The following is a 20,134-nucleotide window of genomic DNA, read 5'->3' as shown; positions in this document are numbered from 1 at the left end:
AATAGAGAATTTGATATTTGAGTAAATAAATAAATAAATAATTAATTAATTAAATAATGGGCGGAATCGGAGCTGACTTAACCCACCTTACCCGGGAAGGTATATGATGAAGGATTCGGATTTTTTTTTTTTTTTTTTGTCAACTGGTGGGCTTAAAAGTCCACGACATAGCAAAAATTACATTAGGATGACTGTGGGCCTATTCATGCCTATCAAGTCCAAGAGATGAATCACAAATTAATTATTAGTCTAATTTTTCTTTGAGGCTTTTTAACTAAATAAAATCAGCATTAGAAGGTATTCTACGAGAGACAACATGTCAAGAGTTGGATTTTCTTCAATCCTGTATTGTTTTTATAATTATGTTATATTCAACCCTTGAATGTGTTAAAATTTAAAGCTTTAAATTTAGAAGCTCAAAACCTAGGATTCAATTTCGTACCTTAAACTCCAAGTAATGTATTTGGACACCAAATATTGGACCCAAGATAAGAGATTTGAAACCCAAACTTGGAATTCGAATTTCAAACAATACTTAGGTCACATACCTGAGATCCCATATGAAAAACCCAAGTATGAGACACTGGACTCTAAAGTCTAGCTTAAACAAGTAATAGAATCAATTTTATTGTTTGGTTTGAAAATTGGACTTTAATGGAAATGGAATCAAGTTCGAAATTAAAATTGAGCTTATAGTATGAGTTATGTGATTTATATATATGTACAATTATGTCTAAGCAAATTGGTTGGGAAAACTTTGAAAAATGGCATATGTTAGTCAAGTGAAAAGATAAAGGTATAAATTGATGATGAGTTTCAAATATTATTTAGAAGTCGAAAATAACTTACCTGCCTTCGTGTTAGGGGACAGGTGGTATCACAAGAGAGAAAGAAAAAGAGAGAGAGAGAGAGAGAGAGGAGAGAGATAGAGAGAGAGGCTGGGATGGGGATGCCAGCTGGTGTCATCGGGGGGTGCAGGCAAGTTCTTCTCTTAGAAGTCAGTTTTGAGTTGACACAATCGGTACAAAACACAATTAAATTTATAAACTTATTAAAATACTAACTTTTCGTGTCATGTTAAAATTTACTATTTTATCGTTAGGATGCCTCAAGAAAAGAGTGGCCGACCATTGTTACTTTTTTAAAGTTTTAAAGAAATAGAATAATTAGAAATCAACAAGGGTAAAAAATAAAAATTGAAAGGTTGTGGAAAATTTTTAAGTGATTGGGTTTAGTGACGGTAATATGAGGTGGGGTGTTGCCTGTTGGAGTGTAGACGGTGGAAGATGAGGCGGTGACTGCACACGGTCACAGGCAGTTGTGTTTAGGACTAGGTTTGTAGGAAATGCAGAGAGTGTAGAGAAATAAAAATTGGAAGGCTGAAAGCCAAGTACTGCAACGCATAATAAAAGTGCCAGAAAGCGCGCCATGATATTCATCTTCTGATGGCGATAATATCCCCGCCGAGAAGCAACAAATGCTTGTTATCTCGCCTCAAATCCCTAATTAAGCAACAGGTCTCTCTCTCTCTCTCTCTCTCTCTCTCTCTCTGTGTCTCTGCGTGACCTTGTGCTTTGATTGAGGCATTTTTTCGAACACTTGGTGACCATGTTATTCTTAATGAGCAGAGACCCACCCACACATTGTCCGAAGGAGGATTGCGAGCTAAAAACCGCCCTCAAATGGTTCCAGAATCAGTGCCTGAACAAGGTACATCCATTAAACTATGCATTACTAAAATTCAAAAAGAAATGTTGATTTTGATTCCGCTATAACCGTAAGCATTGTCAAATGTACATGGGACCTTTTAAGTCGTTAATTTGGTTGGTTTTGCGGATTGTATTTCTTCTGATTTTTGCTCTTACGTATATTTGAGAGTTGAGGCATTGAATTATGAATTGGTAGGCCGCATTGACATGTCAAAATGGAAAAAAGTGAATGCCAGGATGTTTGGGATACAGCCCTCCATGATTCCGCCACCCCCTTTGACTGTCTTAAAAATTCTTCACAGCGAAGGTAACATTTTGTTTATACTTGTGCCGTCATTCTCACTATATATATGTATGTATGTATGTATGTATTGTTGTGTGTCTGTGTAAGCATTTGTATCCTCTCCAGTTCAATTATCTTTGGTCCAAATCGGTCAGCTAAATAGTGCATTATTTATGACTTTATCGGGTGTTGGATGGTTTGCTTATTTTATAGTATATGCAGGGTTTGAAGCCTACTTAGTGGGTGGATGTGTAAGAGACTTAATCCTTAAAAGAACACCTAAAGACTTTGATGTCATCACCACAGCTAATCTTAAAGAGGTTTTGTAATACTGCCCGTTTAAGTTTTATTCTCAACTCTTGTAGTTTGTGATCAATTGCGTGTGTGGTGAAATTAAAAGTCTTTTAGTTGTTTAACGCTATCATATTACAGATCAAGAGCAAATTTTATCGTTCAGAAATTGTTGGACGACGATTTCCTATATGTAGGGTGCATGTTAAAGGTTCTGTCATTGAGGTTGGTTGGTGAATTTTGTGTTTCTATTATAATTTTATGTTGCATTTCGTTTCCTGTCTTGATGTTATTTTGTTCTTCTTCTGATTTCCTTAACAGGTGTCCAGTTTTGAAACAGTGGCAGAACATGCTGAAAAGAAAGAAGTTAATTTCTCTCAAATGCCCCGTGGCTGTGATAAGAAAGATTTCGTTCGTTGGAGAAATAGCATGCATCGGGACTTCACAGTTAACAGGTAAGTCATTTCTCCATTCTTACTTATTCAATTGGACATATTTTAGCAACTGTAAACACTCTCTCTATTCATTGGAACTGTGTAAATTCAGTGCCATCTAACTCCAGGACATATTGTGAAATTGTGGAAGCAGTTTGTTCTTTGATCCTCTAGCGAATAAAATCTATGATTATGCCAATGGGGTGGCAGATTTGAGGTCCTTAAAGGTAACTATTAATTTCATCTAGTTAATAGAAGTCTGCATTCTCTATAACAGTATATTTCTCAATATATCATTTTGAAGTTTATTAAGATGTGTTATTGTTGGGTGACATGGGATTAGCTACAAACGTTAGGGCCTGCCAAGTTTTCATTTAAAGAGGATTGCGGTAGGTGTTCTGATCTTTTATGCATAAACTTTGACACCATTTGGATGCAACAGCTGAATATTGTATTGGATATACATAACTGGATTATATGCAACCTCTGTTATGCAGCAAGAATCTTGCGTGGCTTAAGAATTGCTGCTCGTCTGAGTTTGTCGATTTCAAAAGAAACTGAGACTGCAATGCACAAACTTTCTTCATCCATTTTTACGTTGGCTAAGGTACCTCTCAGGGAACTTTATTTTTTTGTTGTCTCGGTTCATTGTTGTACATTTCTCTTTTTTCCATTTGTCTATGGGAGGAATGGTGTTCCATTCCACTTATTCAAACTAACATTTTTTTCCCTGGCCAAAACAAAAAAAACAAACATCTTTTGCCCTTTCAGTCCAGAATAATGCTGGAGTTGAACTATATGCTGTCTTATGGAGCTGCTGAGCCATCTCTCTGTTTGCTTTGGAGATTCAATCTACTCAAAATTTTACTTCCCTTTCATGTATGTGTTTTTTCAGTTCCTGGCTTGCTGTATTATAAAATAGGTTCTTAGTCATTAGTTCTATATCTGACAGACTGTTTGTATTGTAGGCAGCATACTTTGAGCAACAGACTGGTATCATGAAATCTGCTCAGAATTCTACAATGTTAATGGTAAGCATAGCTATACAAAAAATTATTGAAATCCATTTTTGATAAATTGGGAGATTACTCGAGCAAAATTTGGCACTTTTAAGAAGCAATGCACTGAAAACTACAGAAGGATCTGTTGTCATCCCAAATTAAATTTGGTTTGATTTAATAATTCTTCAAGAATTTGGAAGATAATTCACTGACAGAGATACGTTTAATTTAGACTCTTAAATAGTGTGGTCTAAAACGGCCTCAGTTTTCTCAAATCCAAAGTATGGAACCTTTTGTGAATGATGATCGAACTTTTTCACGCCTGTGAGTGCAATTCCAAATAGAATTTATGAAATAAGAACTGTTAAAAGGTTTAGTATTACTTTTCAACAGCAGTTATGTGTTGTTCATTTGGGTCTGAAAGGGACTTAGTTTTCTCAAATCAAAGTTGGGAACATTTTGTGAAGTTGTGAATGATGTTAGAACTTTTACACATCTGTGATTGCAATCCCATATAGAATTTGTGGAATAAGAGCTGTTAAAAGGTTTCTTGTATTACTTTTCCACAACAGTTATGTGTTGTATTGTCAATTTGGTATTTGTATTTATACTACTTGAAATGAAGGTCTCTAGTTATGACTCTTTTTTTGCTCCATGTTGAGCCAAATTAATTTATATCCAATTTATTTAGACTTTATTATTTTTGTTTTTCCATTTTCAACAGAAATTATTCTTTAATTTGGATAAGGTGGCTGCCTGTGATCGACCTTCTGACTGCCGTTTATGGTGAGAGAATTTTTTATTATTTCTGTTAGATTATGATTTTCTACATAATATGGCATTCTTATTTTATTTACTCATTTATTTTATAAACTTGATTCTGGGCACTAGTTTAACTTGGAATTTGTGAATTAAGTAATTAATAATTTTGCTCCATTTATATCAATATCAAACCCTTTCATGATACCTTCCCCCCAAGATGCAATCAGAATTAGGTAAGGGGAATCTTTATCTTTGGAGATAATTGAAAAGACGTCACATGCTTTTAGATTAGTGTCATGGTTAAAGTGTCTACAGAAATAAATGAAAGGCTTTTGGAAAATAGTTTTCCCACAAAGTCTTTTATGTTTAATCAAAATAAATGGAGCCATTAAGTTAAATGAGTTATAGCCATCACTGTAATTCATCCAATGAATATATTGGTTGCATCTACTTTGGGGAGCCTGTGGCTGGTGCTTAACCCATGGAGGAATATTCTTGGGGATGGGCAGTGATATTGACTTCTGGAAATGACTTTAACTGAGGTTTGTAGTATGATGTTTGCAGGACTTGCACACTGTATGAGCTAGCTGTGCCTGTGCATTATCTTAATCTATTGGGAATTCTGCATTTTATACAAAACTTGGTTTTTGTATGTATTGTAGATGTCCCTGCTGATTAATTTTGTGTTTATTACAGGATCGGATTGTTGGCATTTCACCTGGCACTAGTCAATAACCCTCAAGATGCTCTTGTAGTGTTGACTTTTGCTTCTGTCCTGTACCATGAAGGATGGGAAAAAGGTGTTAAATTTGCCAGAGACAATGCTCAAGTGATAGTTAATTATGCACCTGAGATCTCAAGGTCATCTGAATTTAAATCGGAGGAAGAACTTGCAAGAGAAGTTTCCCAATTAGCTTCTTTTGTGATAGATTCTGTTGACGCTTTAACTGTGACAGAAAGTCTTGTTGAATCAATGTCCAGATATCCTCTTTTCCCATGCTCTGGCTTGGTAAGTACATCTAATTGATATTCAATCCATAAGCTGTAACTTGGAGTAAAACTAATTGAAAAATATGTGGTGTCTCTCATGTCATTTATCTGAAGTTTGCCAATCCCGTCATTTTACAATTTATACAGTGTTGTTATGGCACTTTGGCATAAATATTCAACCACATTTTCCATACCTCTTGCCTAAGCATACCTTGGTTTTCTATGAAAGGACAATGTTGCAAATTCTCAATATAGTTTAAATGATAGTTTTAGCCAGTTTTCCCTACTCTGACTCTTTCAATGGCCTATTACTGTACTGTTTCCGTCAAATGTTGACACATGGGGCGGAGGTGTGTGATCTTGTTTTGGTTTTTTCTCCCTGTTTTTCCATTACAATGCCATCATTAGACACACGTACACATGTTTTTGGGACTGATGCTTGTATAAACCGTTATAAATTGCTTAACAATGGTGGTTATTGTGTGTGTAAAACTAAGTACATTTTCTAATGTATAAAAAGGTCAAAAGATGGAAACAGGATTACTTGGAATGGGTCAGTGCAAACTTTATCCTGCTGGACCTGCTCTATAGAAATGCATTTTGGCTCATCCTGAGTTGGAATTCTCATCTCAATGTGAGCCAAACCTAATTGGAATGAATTGTTGCTCTATTTCCATATGTTTATCTATATGGTATGTGCCTCTAGGTTGGTACTTAGGACAACCAAGTCGTTGCCATCACTGGTGGTAGACCTAATAGTGGTTTAATATAAAATATATGTTGGAATACTTGTATGTTGTTTAATATGTGCCTAATATGATTAAAACTTATGTGACTCTTTAGGTATTTGTACCAAGAAGAATGGGCGAAGATGTTGCAGAAGTTTTTAAAGTGCTGGTGAATGTAAGATTTGACATCAAATCTTACAATAAGGGAAGAAAGAGTTTTGAGATTGATCACCAGTTACTTGGGAAAGGTTATATGCACGAGATAAGATTTGTTCTTGGAAAAATTATTCTAGAAACCATGGACAGTGGAATTTTGCAAGGGAAGGAAGTTGTTCGGAAGGACTACCACCTGCTGCCTGAGAGCATTAAGGAAACTTGCAATAAGGGAAGAAAACGTGGCCTTGTACAAGATATTCTTGAGCTAAAACAAGAGTTGCCCAAAAAACATAAGTTGGTTGAAAAGAAATGCAGTATTTCTGAGCAAGAGATAGCTATTGATAAGCAAGAGGTTGTTGAAACATGTCAACCACCTCAGGGAGAATTAATTTCACTTCTGGGAGATATGTTGGAGAAGGAAAATTGCCAATTACCTGATGAGGAGGCGATTGGAAAAAAGCTAGAGATTACTGAGAACGAGAAGATGCACTTGGAGACGATGGTAGAGGAGATGCATAACTGTATACCACCGGATAAGGCAACTAAGCAGCAACTAAAGATAGTTAAGAAGCGTCAGGGGGAGACCACTAAACTGAAAAATATGTTAAGGAAGAAAGGATGTCTTGTAACAGAGGAGGTGATCAGTGAGAAGATTCTGAAAGACAGACAAGTAACAGACGAGGAGAACGGCAGTGTACCTCCGCTATCTAGTCTCTTAAGCAGTGAGAAGATTCAGAAACGCAAACAAGTAGCAGACAAGGAGAAAGGCAGTGTAGTTCGACTATCTAGTCTCTTCAAGTGAAGTTTTCACGAACTAACAAAATGACGTGTATGTTTATTGTACCTTCTCCTCTCTATTCTCTCTCTCTCTCTCTCTCTCACACACGCGCACACACACACACACACAGAGTTTGCATGAATAATTCTTTTCTCTGTGCAGGTGTATCATTAAATCCTAGAAGCTGGGGAAAATACATTGCAGGTTTTGCTTGTTGTAACATTAGGCTGCCCGGTCCCCCGGTCCCCCTGTCCCATTTGTCTCTTCTTTCTTCTTTTCAACAATTTTGATTAGGCTTAGGCTCTTAGGTAAGGGGCATAATGAAATAGTTTTCATTACAAATTTTGTAATATTTCATAATTTATTCAAGGATCTTCTTTTCGAACGAGTATGGTTGGTGCCGAATGAGTATATTTCCCTATCAGACGGTTGCCTAGATGACCGGCGTGAACTTGAATCTCACTCTGTTTGATTTGTATGGTGTGAACACCCCAAAGAGCGTGGAATGGGCCTGAATTCACTAAATGGTGAAGTGAACTAGGCTTTATAATTATTTGGCAAGTAGAGCATGGATCTTTATCTATAACTTTGTATAGATGAAAAGATCAAAGATCAAAGAGCAAAATGGATACTTCTTTTCTTTTTGTCAGCGTGTTGCCTAGAAAAGATAATTTTATTATCTAATCATGAGTTCATCTTAATAAGATAACATTTGTTATGTTAGTAAAATTTACATGTAAATTTAACTACGTAAGTAAATAAATATTTGAAATAAAAGTGTTTTTTCAAATCTTCCTTAAATAACCAAATTTATATGTGAATTTTATCAACATAAAAGATTAATATTTCTAAAAGTATGACCAAGTATCCTATCAGGTAAAAACTCAAATCCAAATATTTTTATTTTTAATCATTCCATTATAATTAAGATTTTATTTTAGTCTGCTTTTAACTATTGTCATCTTATTAATTGTTTTCCTAATTTGGATTCGTGGCTAATAATATAATAATGGTAAGTACATAATGTGCCAAAACAAAAAACTGGTGAGATTAGGTCATGCCACACCTAACACAATAATCCATTTCATTCCATTCAAATAAATTTGTTGTGTTGCATGTAACCACATTACTTCATTTCAATGAACTTGATTTTTTTTATAATCAAAGGTGTCCTGACTCGGCTTTCGCGCACCAGGCTAATCTAATAAACTTGATTTACCAATACATCATCATGTTAATATCTTAAATAAGTGAAACAATGAATGCTATTTACACTCTACAAATACTTCCCGAGGTTGTTACCCTTATGTGCCTACAAAATTTTTCCCATGATCTGTTAAACCCTTTTTGTTTGTGGGAAAATCCACATCAACCCGAATAGCCAATCGCGGCTCGACACGTGGCTGGTCAGACTTTGACCTCCACGTCATCACTGATCAGCACTTCCTCTATCAGCTCAGACCGGATCTCCACACCGGGCCCTCCATGTTCGGTCCGAGCCGAACCGATGATCTTCCAAGGGATCAAGTGTCCATCTTCCCACGATCATCCCGGTTCGGCTCGGCTCGGCACAGGAGATGGTCTCCTTTCGAGTTCTGACGTCGACCAGTTAGGGCTCAGAAAGACCCCAATCTACTGGACCGGCTCGGTCTGGAATCCCATGTCCGATCCGACCACACATGGACTTCGTGTCTTCGCATAAGAACATGTGTTCGTATCGGCTCGGCTCGGCTCTCCGCCGCCATTCCCAGGAAGATCAAGCTGGGACGAACCGCCACACTTAAATGCACCTGACACAAATCTTCTGACAGATAGAATGTCAGGCCTGCATCCATGACTACTGGGACAGTCTGTCTGAACCTTCCAACATTGCATTTAATGGGGGATTCAATGCAGCATTGAATGCTGAGGAAGTAAGCAGCTGAGCATGCAACTAAGTCTGACCAGGTGCGTGGGTCTTTAGCAACCATTCATTCACAATGCAGGTAACTTATTCATTAAGTCTTCCTTTGCCTATATAAGGCACCACATATGCACAAAATGATATATCTACATATCCACCCAAAAACACTTAACACAAAAATTCCCACTCACCAAAGAGCTTACCCAACTTGCTGAGAATAACCCAGAGCATTTGCCTTGTTCTTCCTATTCTCCCAAGTTTATCCTCTGTTCTTCCTCATCCCCCATCAAACACCATCACTGATTTCATCATCGGAGCGTGTTTGGCTGGTACCACACCGGTCCATCTCCTTTGATCTTGTTTCTTTTGCAGGAAGATCTCAATCAACATCCACTCCATCATCCAGCAAAGCATCTGATCAGCCAGATCAGCTATTCTAAGTTGTTGCATCTACCTTACGAGAATTTGCATCAACACTTTTGCTTCTGCAAACCTTTTCTCGTAATCCACTATACATTTTCTCTCCTCAAATTTTTCTCCTAGACTTTCAAATCCTTACCATTCTTTAGTACGAAAGTAAACTAAGAGCACTAATAGTATTCTTCATAAAATACTTCGTATAACATGTGATAATAGCATTTGCCATCTTCTTCGGTAAATTCAAGAATTTTTAGTACTAAATCAAAAAATTTAAATGATTTTAAAACCTAATTTAAAAAATTAATAATTCTCCTTTGTACATATTATGGAGGTAGATTGGGTGAATCTAAGCCTTTCAACAACTAAGAAGGTACAATAGTTGGTTAGATGCTAAAATGGTATGACTTAACTAATCTACTAAATATAACCATTCTAATTGGGTAATTCAAGATTTATTTACTTTTAATTTCATCATAAAAATAGAAGGCTCAAGTGGGGTGGAGCGCATGTGATATGAGGTACCGTGAAACAAAAGCACTGCCGAGTGCCGACCAAACTCCAATGATTGGGTATTTGGATTACATAAACAAAGTGAAAACAAACTCTCACTCTGAGAAATAAACAATTTTGTTTCATTTGAAATCACAAACACATGCCAACCAGGTGACCGTTGTTAGGACATATATAGAGAGAGAGACATTTACTTAGAAAGTCCATCTCAATCCACAAGATCCAACGGTCACATTTCACTAGCCGTTGTGTTTGAAAAAAGTGAGGGAGGGTTTTGGGTCTTTGTCCCCTTGAGTACCCGGCCACTGTTTCTTTCACTTTATTATAGTAGTAGGCTTGTAGCTCTCTCTTTATTTCTACTGCCCTGTGTATTTGTAGTAGATTCAGTGGGCTCTCTCAGCCTTCAGTCTTAGATGCTCTCTGGGTGCAAAATCTAGGGTGAAGGAGTTTCTTACCTCTTTTGCTCACTTGGGTTTGATTTATATTGTTCCTTCAGATCATCAAAACAACAAAGATGGTTATTTCTGATGAGAACCGTGCTAATCTGGTCAGACCCACAAATATGCAAGGTGAATGGGGTTGATTTTTGAACAAACTTAGCATTGGGTTTTGAAGATTAAGAGTGAAAATGAAATCAAAAGCCCAAAATTCTCACACCATTTTTTTTTTTTTTGAATAAAATGTAGGAGGACTAGAAATGGGTAACAGGAAATTTGGGCAGCAGGTTAGGAACAGCAGGAGGGCTTTAGGAGTCATTAACCAGAGTTTAGTGGGAGCTCAACCATACCCTTGTGTTGTTAACAAGAGAGGCTTTTCAGGGTAATGTTTTTTTTCTTTTGTCTTCCATTTTTCATCATTCATGGGTGTGTTTTCTTGAGTTGATTTTTGTTGGGTTTTTTTGTTTTATGCTCAGAAAACAAGAACTCTGTGAAAAGAAGCAGGCAGATCCAGCACATAGACCAATTACGAGGTAAGAATTTGACCTTTTATTTTCCACTTTTCATTTCCATTGTTTGCCTGTCGAGAGAAGGTAGGAGAAAGAAATCAAATTCAAAATTCAAAATTTGACCTCTAGATCTTTCATGCTGCAAAAGAGAACAACATGAGCAAAGATTTTCATGTATCATCTGAGACTGTAATCATGAGTCATGAGTGGCTGTGTTGAGAAAACATTATAATTTTGTTTTTGTTTAAATCTTGATTTTGATTTCGATTTGTATTTGGATTTGGATTTTTTTATAGGAAGTTTGCTGCACAAATTGCAAGCACACAGCAATCTTGTCCAGAGGTAACAAAGAAACCCAATCTGCCAAACACATCAGCCACCAACCCAATTGGTTTTGGAGATTGTATATTCATAGATGAGGAATGCAAGTCACCTGAAGACCAGGCTGACCAGCCAGTGCCCATGTTTTTAGAACAAGCAGAAGCAATGCCTGATGAAGTGGACGATACGGTAATTCTTTCTTTTTCAAAAACATGTCAAGTTTATGGATTGTGTTTGTTTATTGGCAAACCCATTTTACTGATTCACTTTAAAACTAAATCTTTTAGAAGGAGGTTGAAATGGAGGATATCGTGGTGGAAGAGCCGGTTGTAGACATTGATGGCTGTGATTTAAAGAATCCCCTTGCGGTTGTGGACTATGTTGAGGATCTCTATGCTTATTATAGGAAAATGGAGGTAACTTTCTCATGATTTCAATGTACTTGTACCATTGAATTCTAGAATTTAGCTTTGAAGTTGAAACATTTTATGGTTGAATTAATAGTTTCTTGCAACTGATAGGTCAATCAGCCTTTAGCCTTTAGCCTAAATGATTCCATGGTTGAAAATTACTCTACTGCCAATTTGTTGTTTTCAAATACTCATATGACATAAAATTGTACCAAATTATTCAAGATACATGACTTGAATACCACGACATACGTATATTTTTTAAACTCATTAGATCCGCTCGAAAGCGCGCCAAATAAATAGCCTAGGCTCACTTGATTGTTAGGTAGATCCTTATGTGAAGACTTGCTGATTTATAATTTAGCAGCCACATTTAAAGTTACATATCTTGAATGACACAATAATAAGTTCTTGTGGATTTCTCTATAAGGTAATGACAGAATAGTAATATCTATATGGGAAGCATTTATATCAGGTCTAAAATTTCATCTAATAATGGTTGGCTTGCGAATTGATTTGAAAAGTTTGTTGTAAATGCATGTATAACATTGTCATTGGATTTTTTTCAGCGCAAATTGATTTCTTACCTATTTCAGCAAAAACTATTGATTGTGCTCTTTGAATAGCCAATTTCCTTTTTGATTCCAAATAAAGTAACTGAGTAGGAAAACATCAATTTCAATGTGTGATGACTAAAACAGCATTCATATTTGCAGGGTTTGAGCTGTGTCCCACCTAACTATCTGGCACAACAATTTGACATCAATGAGAGGATGAGGGCCATACTAATTGACTGGCTTATTGAGGTATACTAATCTTTCCTACTGGATCAATATGCCTAAAATGGTTACTGGGTTTCTCATGCAACATTTATCATCAACGGATCTTGTTTTATCCAACGTTGTTTACGAATGATTAATTTCCTTATTCGAATCAACAGGTGCACGACAAGTTTGAACTCCTGAATGAGACATTGTTTCTTACTGTTAATCTTATAGATAGATTTTTATCCCAGAAAACAGTAGTGAGAAAGAAACTTCAGTTGGTTGGTCTGGTTGCCATGCTTTTAGCATGCAAATATGAGGAAGTTTCTGTTCCTGTTGTGGGGGATTTAATTCTTATTTCGGATAAGGCTTACACAAAGAAGGAAGTCCTGGACATGGTAATTCATTTTTCTGTGATCATCCTTAATGGTAGTGTACTACTAGTGTGTACTTTGGAAATAAAATTGCTTCTTTAATTAAACAGTAGTTCTAATCAAAATTCTCTTCTCTTCCCTTTCATAAATTTGCAGGAGAGCTTGATGCTTAACACATTGCAATTCAACATGTCTGTTCCAACACCATATGTTTTCATGAAAAGGTTCCTCAAGGCTGCTCAATCTGATAACAAGGTCGTTAGTAGTTAGTTATTCGTCCAATGTCAATTTAGTTTATCAGGGTAATGAGATTCTGAATTATCTTTTAATGACCTCAAAACAGCTTGAATTGCTATCCTTTTTCTTGATCGAGCTGTCTCTCGTGGAGTACGAGATGCTTAAGTTTCCACCATCTTTGTTAGCTGCTGCTGCTGTCTATACTGCTCAATGTACTCTTTATGGGTTCAAGCAGTGGAGTAGAACCTGTGAGTGGCATACAAGCTACTCAGAAGATCAGCTTCTGTGAGTTTTTTGCCTTTTTATATGAGCTTCATTCCTTCTTTTTTTTTAAATATAATATAATTACTAAATTATCATTACATGAATAATAACTGATCGAGTCAATTCTTGATTGCCATCAGAGAATGTTCAAGTTTGATGGTCGGTTTCCACCAAAAGGCAGCAACTGGAAAACTCACAGGGACATATAGGAAGTTTTGCAGGTCCGAGTTTGGGTTCATTGCAAATTCTGATCCAGCCCATTTTTTATTACAGACCCAGCTATAGCAGGCAGGGACGTGGAACAAAGATGGGAAGAGGGGCTAATTTTTAAAATTAAAAAAAATTCAATATAATTGATAGAATACCATTGTGACTTGTAAATACACTTTTCCTTCTATTTTATTCTATTCTAATTATGACTATTATAGTTGAATCAAATGCGACCTGATTCAACTTCACAACATTAATTGGATCTGATTAATTTAATAAGATTTTTTTTTATTTGTTTAATTGATTAATGTTGCGTTTGTTTATTTGTTAAGAGTGTGTTTCGGTTTATTTGAACACAATTATTTTGCTTCTAATTCTTGACCTAACTTCTTTGATGTAATTTCTTTTTTCCACACACTTGTAAAAGCCTGCAACCATTGGTGATTTAATCTTGTATTTTTATTATTATTTTTTTTTACAATCATACCTTTTCAAAGCCCAGGTTCTTAGTTAAAAACACTCTTAACCCTGATACTAATGTAATACAATAAACTCATGAACAAGAATTGGATATTACACAAAGAGTCAAAGATGATTAGTGCAACAAATGTGTAAAACTTAATATTCAAACAATAATTTTTAATATGCGTATAATAAATAAACTCTAATTGTAGATAGATGAATATATTTTGTTTTACAATCAAACATGGTTCTTAGTTAAAAATACGCTTAATCTAAATACTAATGTAATACAATCAGCTCATGAACAAGAACTGGGTATTACACAAAGAGTCAAATACAATTGGTGATGATGATTAGTGCAACAAATGTGTAAAACCTAATATTCAAACAATAATATTTTAATATGCTTATAATAAATAAACTCTAATTGTAGATAGATGAAATCACACAATTATTATAAATATATTTTGGGGTGTAGTGTCATTCAAAGAGTGTAAGATACCGTTCATACTAATTATATGATAATTTAATATATGTATATTGTATATAACTTGACAATTTCATACAAGTTTTTAAAAAACTTTTAGACACTATTGAGATTATTTAAAAAAGTTTTTGAGATATTGGTGAGAATTAAATAATTTTGTTTCGGCTGCCCAACCTAAATCTTGTCTTTGCTACTTAATAGAGCTACATACTACTACTTTTATATGACATTTGTAATTGGGTTGATTGGGAAGAATGGACATAATAATTTAGCTAGTGTGGGTAGTGGGAATTGGTATTTTAAATTAATTTCTAGTTTGCTCTCACATTACAACTATCACTGATTATATTGAACATAGTCATTTGTAATGTATTTTTTTGTTGTTCATTTTAAAATAATGTCATGAATACAAAATTTTTCAGGACTGGAAAACTCACAAGGGTATATAAGAAGAATTGCACGTCCAAATTTTGCTTCATTGCAAATTTTGAACATTTTCTATTACAGACCCAACTAGGCAGACAAGGGTGCGGAATACAGATGGGACTAAGAGGGGCTAACTTTTGAAATAATTTTTTTTTAATATAATTTGTAGAATACTAATGTGTCACTTGTAAATACATTTTTTCTTCTTATGAAAATTACAGTTGAATCAAATGCCACCTGATTCAAACTTCACAACATTAATTAGATCTTGATCTTTATGGTTAATGGGTAATAAAAGTTTTATTTTTTATTTTATGTATTTAATTGATTAATATTACTTTTGTTTATTTGTTAAGGGTGTGTTTGGGTCTATTTGAACCCAATTATTTTGCGTCTTATGCTTGACCCAACTTCTTTGATGTAATTTATTTTTTCTACATACTTGTAAAAGCTTGCAACCATGGGTGATTTATTCTTGTTTATATTTTCTTTTACAATCATACATCTTCAAAGCCCAGGTTCTTAGTTAAAAACACTCTTGACCTAAATACTAATGTAATACAATCAACTCATGAACAATTAAATATCAATTAGAAAAAAATAATTAAGTACACAATTAAATCAAACAAAAATCAATAAGAACTGAATATTACACAAATAGTGACAATTGGTGATTAGTGCAACAAATGTGTAAAATCCAACAATAAATTTTAACATTCTTATAATAAATAACTCCAGTTGTAGATAGATGAATTCGCACAATTATTATGAATATATTTTGGGGTGTAGTGTCATTCAAAGAATATGAGATATCATTCATACTAATTATATGAGAGTTTAATATATGTGTAATGTACACAACTTGAAAATTTCATAACACTATTTTTAATAATGGAAAGAGTTATTTTAAAATAAAAAAATTAACTTTTAAACACTATTGAGATTATTTAGAATTATTTTTGAAATATTGGTGAGAATTAAATAGTTATGTATCAGCCTCCTAACCAAAATCTTAAACCCTCAATCTTATATCCGCAACTCAACAAGCATACTATTACATTTATATCACATTTGTAATTAAGGTTGATTGGGGAGAATGCACATAATAATTTAGCTAGCTAGTGTGGGTTGCGGGAATTGGTATTCTAGATTTCTAAGCTTGCCCATACTTTACAACCATGGCCGATTGTATAGAAACATAGTCATTTCATTTGTAATATTGTACATTAATTGTTGTTTCTTAAAAAACAAAAATAATAATGTTATGAATACAAAATTTCTTAATTTTCTCAAGAGAGCATTGTGAAAGAGAATTTTGACTTGAATTCATTTTTGTTTGATAGATTAAGAAAAATACCAATTTTGTTTTGAACTTTTGAAGGTTCGTTTTTTCTTTTCTTTTGGTCCGAGAACTTTTGAAGGGTTTAAAATATCATTACAATTTATGCTGTAACACAAAATTTTCAAAGGGTCAAACTTGAGAAATTAAGATCCTGCAAACACAAACAAACCTTCGGGAGGTTAGGTGGCACTAGTGTGGTGCTGACCAACGGCTCTGTGACGATTAAATAAGTAAACAATATATATCAATTATAAAGTCAATGCAGTGAGCTCAAAACTCAAGAACTACATACCTTTTAATGATTGTATAAGAGCATATATGTAGAGGATGAATTAATCCTCTTGGCCTTAGGACTGTAAGTTCATCAAACTTGTAGTCGTCGAGAAGTATATTCCTTGTAGTAGTGAACTTCTATACTTAAATTCTTATTTGAGGAGGATTCAAGTCCATCGATAGTCCAATCCTAATTGGATTCTTCTTAATTCCTTGTTCGTTTGACAAACATAAGGAGGTCATTCATGTATTTCCAATGTGAAAGTACTTGTTTCTTGTAAAGGTCCGTACCGACTAAGGTACTATCCTTAACTATATTCTTACAATATTCCTTGTAAAAATGGATTCTTACAATATTCCACACACTTTTCCTTAACTATCCTTGGGCTTTTCATGAAAATAATCCATGGTCCCACATTTTAGATGTCTAACTCATGAGAAATTTTAAATATGGTTATGACTACCAATTACTACAATGTTAGGTATACTATTTACTTAATAAAGATAAACTTCACTAAAATTAAACACACGTAATAATATATCATTAGAGGTCGCAACATACGAACATCAGAACTAACCTAGAGAACCGACACTAATACATTCTAGTGAGTGTGAGTGAGAATGATGCTGTCACAAACCCCTGGGAAGTCCTTGTGGTACAAGTAGGGATGACCATTTTACCCGTGGGTTTGGTACCCGCGGGTACCTACTCTATTAGGGTAGTGTGGGTATAGGTAATTGGGTAATGGGATGGGTATGCGTATACATGTTAATACCCGTATAAAAAATGGGTGGGTATGGATAGTACCCGTGGTTTACCCAAATCCTCTATTTTTATTTTTTATTTATCATTAAATTCAAGTATAATGAACCTAAAATTTAAATTTAAATTGCAATTAAACTAATGAATGAAAAAAAATAGGAAAACATAAAAACATAAAAACATATGGATCAATTAAACTGAAAAATGTAAATTAATTAATCAATTTTTTTTGGTCGAAAACTAATGGATCAATTAAACTATTGCAATATTTGATATATTGCAACATGATTGAAGTAAGGAGCGGAGCCTGGCCAAAAAAATAGGTAGGGAGCGGAGAAAGGAGAAAGGAGAGAGAAAGAGAGAAAGAGAAAGAGAGAGAGAGATACGTTATATAATTGTAATTGTTCATAATAACATGTAATTATATAACTATGTACTGTAAGAGTGGCAAAAAAAAAAAATTATGTACTGTAAGAGTTGATCTTTAAAAAAAAAAAACTGAAAAAAAAAAAAAAAAAAAAAAAACAGGAATGGTGAATTTTTAGGTTGGGTTTGAGTAATCCATTACTTTGGTGAGGCGGCCATGTGAGTTATATGGCCATGTGAGTATGAGTTTAATAAATTTTTCTTTTAAATGAGTTTAAATTTGTGAGTATCTACCTGCCCGGTCAAATGGCCATACGAGTTGTTGTGGGTGCCCGAACTAACCAACCCCACTCTGACTAATGTATGCCGCCACTGCCAGCAATGCATATACACTCATAATTAGAGTACATGACACGTAATACTTGCAACGACGTCGTATCCAAAAAACGACACTAGTTTGCTTGTTCCAAGTTTCAACCTTACCTTTCCACCAACCACCGCATCAAACTTCAAACATGTTTGTGCCTTGGCAGTATTACTCTCCTTCCTCGAATATCCAATTTTAAAGTACCAAAAAGGCCAAAAAGAAAATTCCAAATTTTTAGCAACAAAAAAAGAAAATTCCAATTTTATAATACTTCTTATATAAATAATCCTGAAGATTCAGATCTTTGCCACAAACCCTCTCTCTCTCGCTCGCTCAGAAGCAACACCATGGCAATGGCAACCACACCTCACTCTCTCCTCCTCCAGAACCCAAATGGCAATTTTCTCAAAAACCCCAAAATGCCTTTCACCACCATCCCCATGACCTCCACTCGAATCACCACCACCACCATAGCCACCAAGCCCATCTCCATCAAATGCTCGACCACCACCCCGACCCACATCCAAGATCGCGCGCCGACCCAGCCCCAATCCCAGGATCGAGTCTTCAACTTCGCCGCCGGACCCGCCAATCTACCCGAGAAAGTTCTCAAGAAGGCCCAGTCGGAGCTCTACAACTGGCGCGGATCTGGCATGAGCGTCATGGAAATGAGCCACAGAGGCAAAGAGTTCATGTCAATAATCCAAAAGGCCGAGTCGGACCTCCGAACCCTCCTCAACATCCCTCCCGAATACTCCGTCTTGTTCCTCCAAGGCGGCGCCACCACCCAGTTCGCCGCCATACCCTTAAATCTCTGCAAACTCGACCACAAAGTCGATTACTTGGTTACCGGGTCGTGGGGCGACAAGGCCTTCAAGGAGGCCCAGAAGTACTGCAAGCCCAAGGTGATCTGGTCCGGCAAGTCCGAAAAGTACACAAAGATTCCAGCTTTCGAGGAATTAGAGCAGAGCTCGGACGCCAAGTATTTGCATATATGCGCTAATGAGACCATTCATGGGGTTGAGTTCAAGACCTACCCATCTCCCAAAAATGGGCTCTTGATCGCTGATATGTCCTCCAATTTTTGCTCCAAGCCTGTGGATGTGTCCAAGTTTGGGATAATCTATGCTGGGGCCCAGAAGAATGTGGGCCCATCTGGGGTCACCATTGTGATCATAAGGAAGGATCTGATTGGCAATGCTCAAGAAACTACTCCTGTGATGCTTGACTACAAGATTCATGATGAGAACAAGTCTTTGTATAACACACCACCTTGTTATGGTATATACATGTGTGGTTTGGTGTTTGAGGATTTGTTGGAGCAGGGTGGGTTGGCTGGGATTGAGAAGAAGAACAAGAAGAAGGCTGATATTTTGTACAATGCAATTGATGAGAGCAATGGGTTTTACAGGTGCCCAGTTGAGAAGTCTGTGAGGTCACTGATGAATGTACCCTTCACGCTTGAGAAGTCAGAGTTGGAAGCTGAGTTTGTGAAGGAGGCTGCCAAGGAGCAGATGGTTCAGCTCAAGGGGCATAGGTCCGTGGGAGGCATGAGAGCCTCTATTTATAATGCTATGCCTTTGGCTGGGGTTGAGAAGTTGGTTGCTTTCATGAAGGACTTCCAGGCAAAGCATGCTTGATTTGAACATCCTCTCCAATATGCTCATCTATGCCCTCTCTCTCTCTCTCTCTCAACATTCTGTTAGAGTTGTCAGCATCTTTGTTTTGTTTCCTTCTTTGCCTTGTTTGTTTGTTGTTTAAGGTGAGTGGACAGTAAGAAGTGTTTTTGGATGCATGTTTATGCAGTTCTTGTCATATGGGATGAAATTAATGCCCTACAAGTTTAGGAATTTAGGTCAATTTGCTCTGTTTAAATTTTGTTGTCATAAGATGAGAGTAATGAATAATTCAATTCTTGAGCAAGTAATTCTGTCGGCTCTTGCATTTATTCTTGTTTCGTTTGAAGTTAGACCTCTCCTCTACTTTAAGGCAATCATGCTATTTTCACTAAAAAAATATATATTTGAGCAAATTATACTCTGGAAAATTTATTTTTTATAATCTGATATACTCTGGGAAAATTGTAAATCATCCTCTGACAACCACACTCTCCCAAAAAGAAATGCAAGTAGAAAAATCTTTGGGCATTATCATTCA

At 35.7% G+C, this 20,134-nt stretch overlaps 3 protein-coding genes across 5 annotated transcripts; all 3 read left to right on the top strand.

Moving 5' to 3' along the window:
* The first annotated feature begins 1,378 nt into the window (after window positions 1-1,378).
* Window positions 1,379-7,713, top strand: LOC147284922 (uncharacterized). 3 transcript variants are annotated; one of them, XM_086244248.1, is made up of 15 exons: window positions 1,379-1,517; window positions 1,629-1,710; window positions 1,906-2,016; window positions 2,215-2,312; window positions 2,425-2,508; window positions 2,605-2,738; window positions 2,872-2,944; window positions 3,061-3,106; window positions 3,215-3,324; window positions 3,489-3,596; window positions 3,686-3,748; window positions 4,443-4,504; window positions 5,177-5,489; window positions 6,314-7,183; window positions 7,295-7,713. In XM_086244248.1, exons 1-14 carry the CDS (start codon window positions 1,446-1,448, stop codon window positions 7,154-7,156), a joined length of 2,199 nt encoding a protein of 732 aa, XP_086100374.1. In that variant the 5' UTR covers window positions 1,379-1,445; the 3' UTR covers window positions 7,157-7,183; window positions 7,295-7,713. The 3 variants fall into 3 exon arrangements, with proteins under 3 accessions (XP_086100374.1, XP_086100373.1, XP_086100375.1); XM_086244247.1 differs by having other exon boundaries at window positions 3,061-3,324; XM_086244249.1 differs by lacking the exons at window positions 1,379-1,517; window positions 1,629-1,710 and having other exon boundaries at window positions 2,613-2,738; window positions 3,061-3,324.
* A 2,648-nt stretch (window positions 7,714-10,361) lies between these two features.
* On the top strand, window positions 10,362-13,701 carry LOC147284921 (G2/mitotic-specific cyclin-1-like). Its single transcript, XM_086244100.1, has 10 exons — window positions 10,362-10,534; window positions 10,652-10,784; window positions 10,879-10,935; window positions 11,208-11,421; window positions 11,520-11,648; window positions 12,359-12,448; window positions 12,583-12,804; window positions 12,937-13,035; window positions 13,124-13,302; window positions 13,422-13,701. The coding sequence occupies exons 1-10, from the start codon at window positions 10,480-10,482 to the stop codon at window positions 13,564-13,566; spliced, it is 1,323 nt and encodes a 440-aa protein (XP_086100226.1). The 5' UTR covers window positions 10,362-10,479; the 3' UTR covers window positions 13,567-13,701.
* A 4,509-nt stretch (window positions 13,702-18,210) lies between these two features.
* On the top strand, window positions 18,211-19,930 carry PSAT (phosphoserine aminotransferase). Its single transcript, XM_086244334.1, has one exon. It carries the CDS (start codon window positions 18,325-18,327, stop codon window positions 19,615-19,617), a length of 1,293 nt encoding a protein of 430 aa, XP_086100460.1. The 5' UTR covers window positions 18,211-18,324; the 3' UTR covers window positions 19,618-19,930.
* Window positions 19,931-20,134: the final 204 nt, after the last annotated feature.

The sequence above is a fragment of the Dryas octopetala genome, chromosome 5 (assembly GCF_963921425.1).
Source record: "Dryas octopetala chromosome 5, drDryOcto1.1, whole genome shotgun sequence".
Lineage (NCBI taxonomy): Eukaryota > Viridiplantae > Streptophyta > Magnoliopsida > Rosales > Rosaceae > Dryas > Dryas octopetala.
Note: the sequence above shows the minus strand (reverse complement) of the source record. Positions and strands in the feature narration are given on the sequence as shown.

Coding starts and splice junctions, on each gene's coding strand:
- LOC147284922 (XM_086244247.1), top strand. CDS start 1,446: ATGGCGATAATATCCCCGCCGAGAAGCAACAAATGCTTGTTATCTCGC. Junction 1,518..1,628: donor AATCCCTAATTAAGCAACAG/GTCTCTCTCTCT, acceptor CTTAATGAGCAG/AGACCCACCCACACATTGTC. Junction 2,313..2,424: donor CCACAGCTAATCTTAAAGAG/GTTTTGTAATAC, acceptor ATCATATTACAG/ATCAAGAGCAAATTTTATCG.
- PSAT (XM_086244334.1), top strand. CDS start 18,325: ATGGCAATGGCAACCACACCTCACTCTCTCCTCCTCCAGAACCCAAAT.
- LOC147284921 (XM_086244100.1), top strand. CDS start 10,480: ATGGTTATTTCTGATGAGAACCGTGCTAATCTGGTCAGACCCACAAAT. Junction 12,449..12,582: donor TAATTGACTGGCTTATTGAG/GTATACTAATCT, acceptor TCGAATCAACAG/GTGCACGACAAGTTTGAACT. Junction 12,805..12,936: donor AGAAGGAAGTCCTGGACATG/GTAATTCATTTT, acceptor ATAAATTTGCAG/GAGAGCTTGATGCTTAACAC.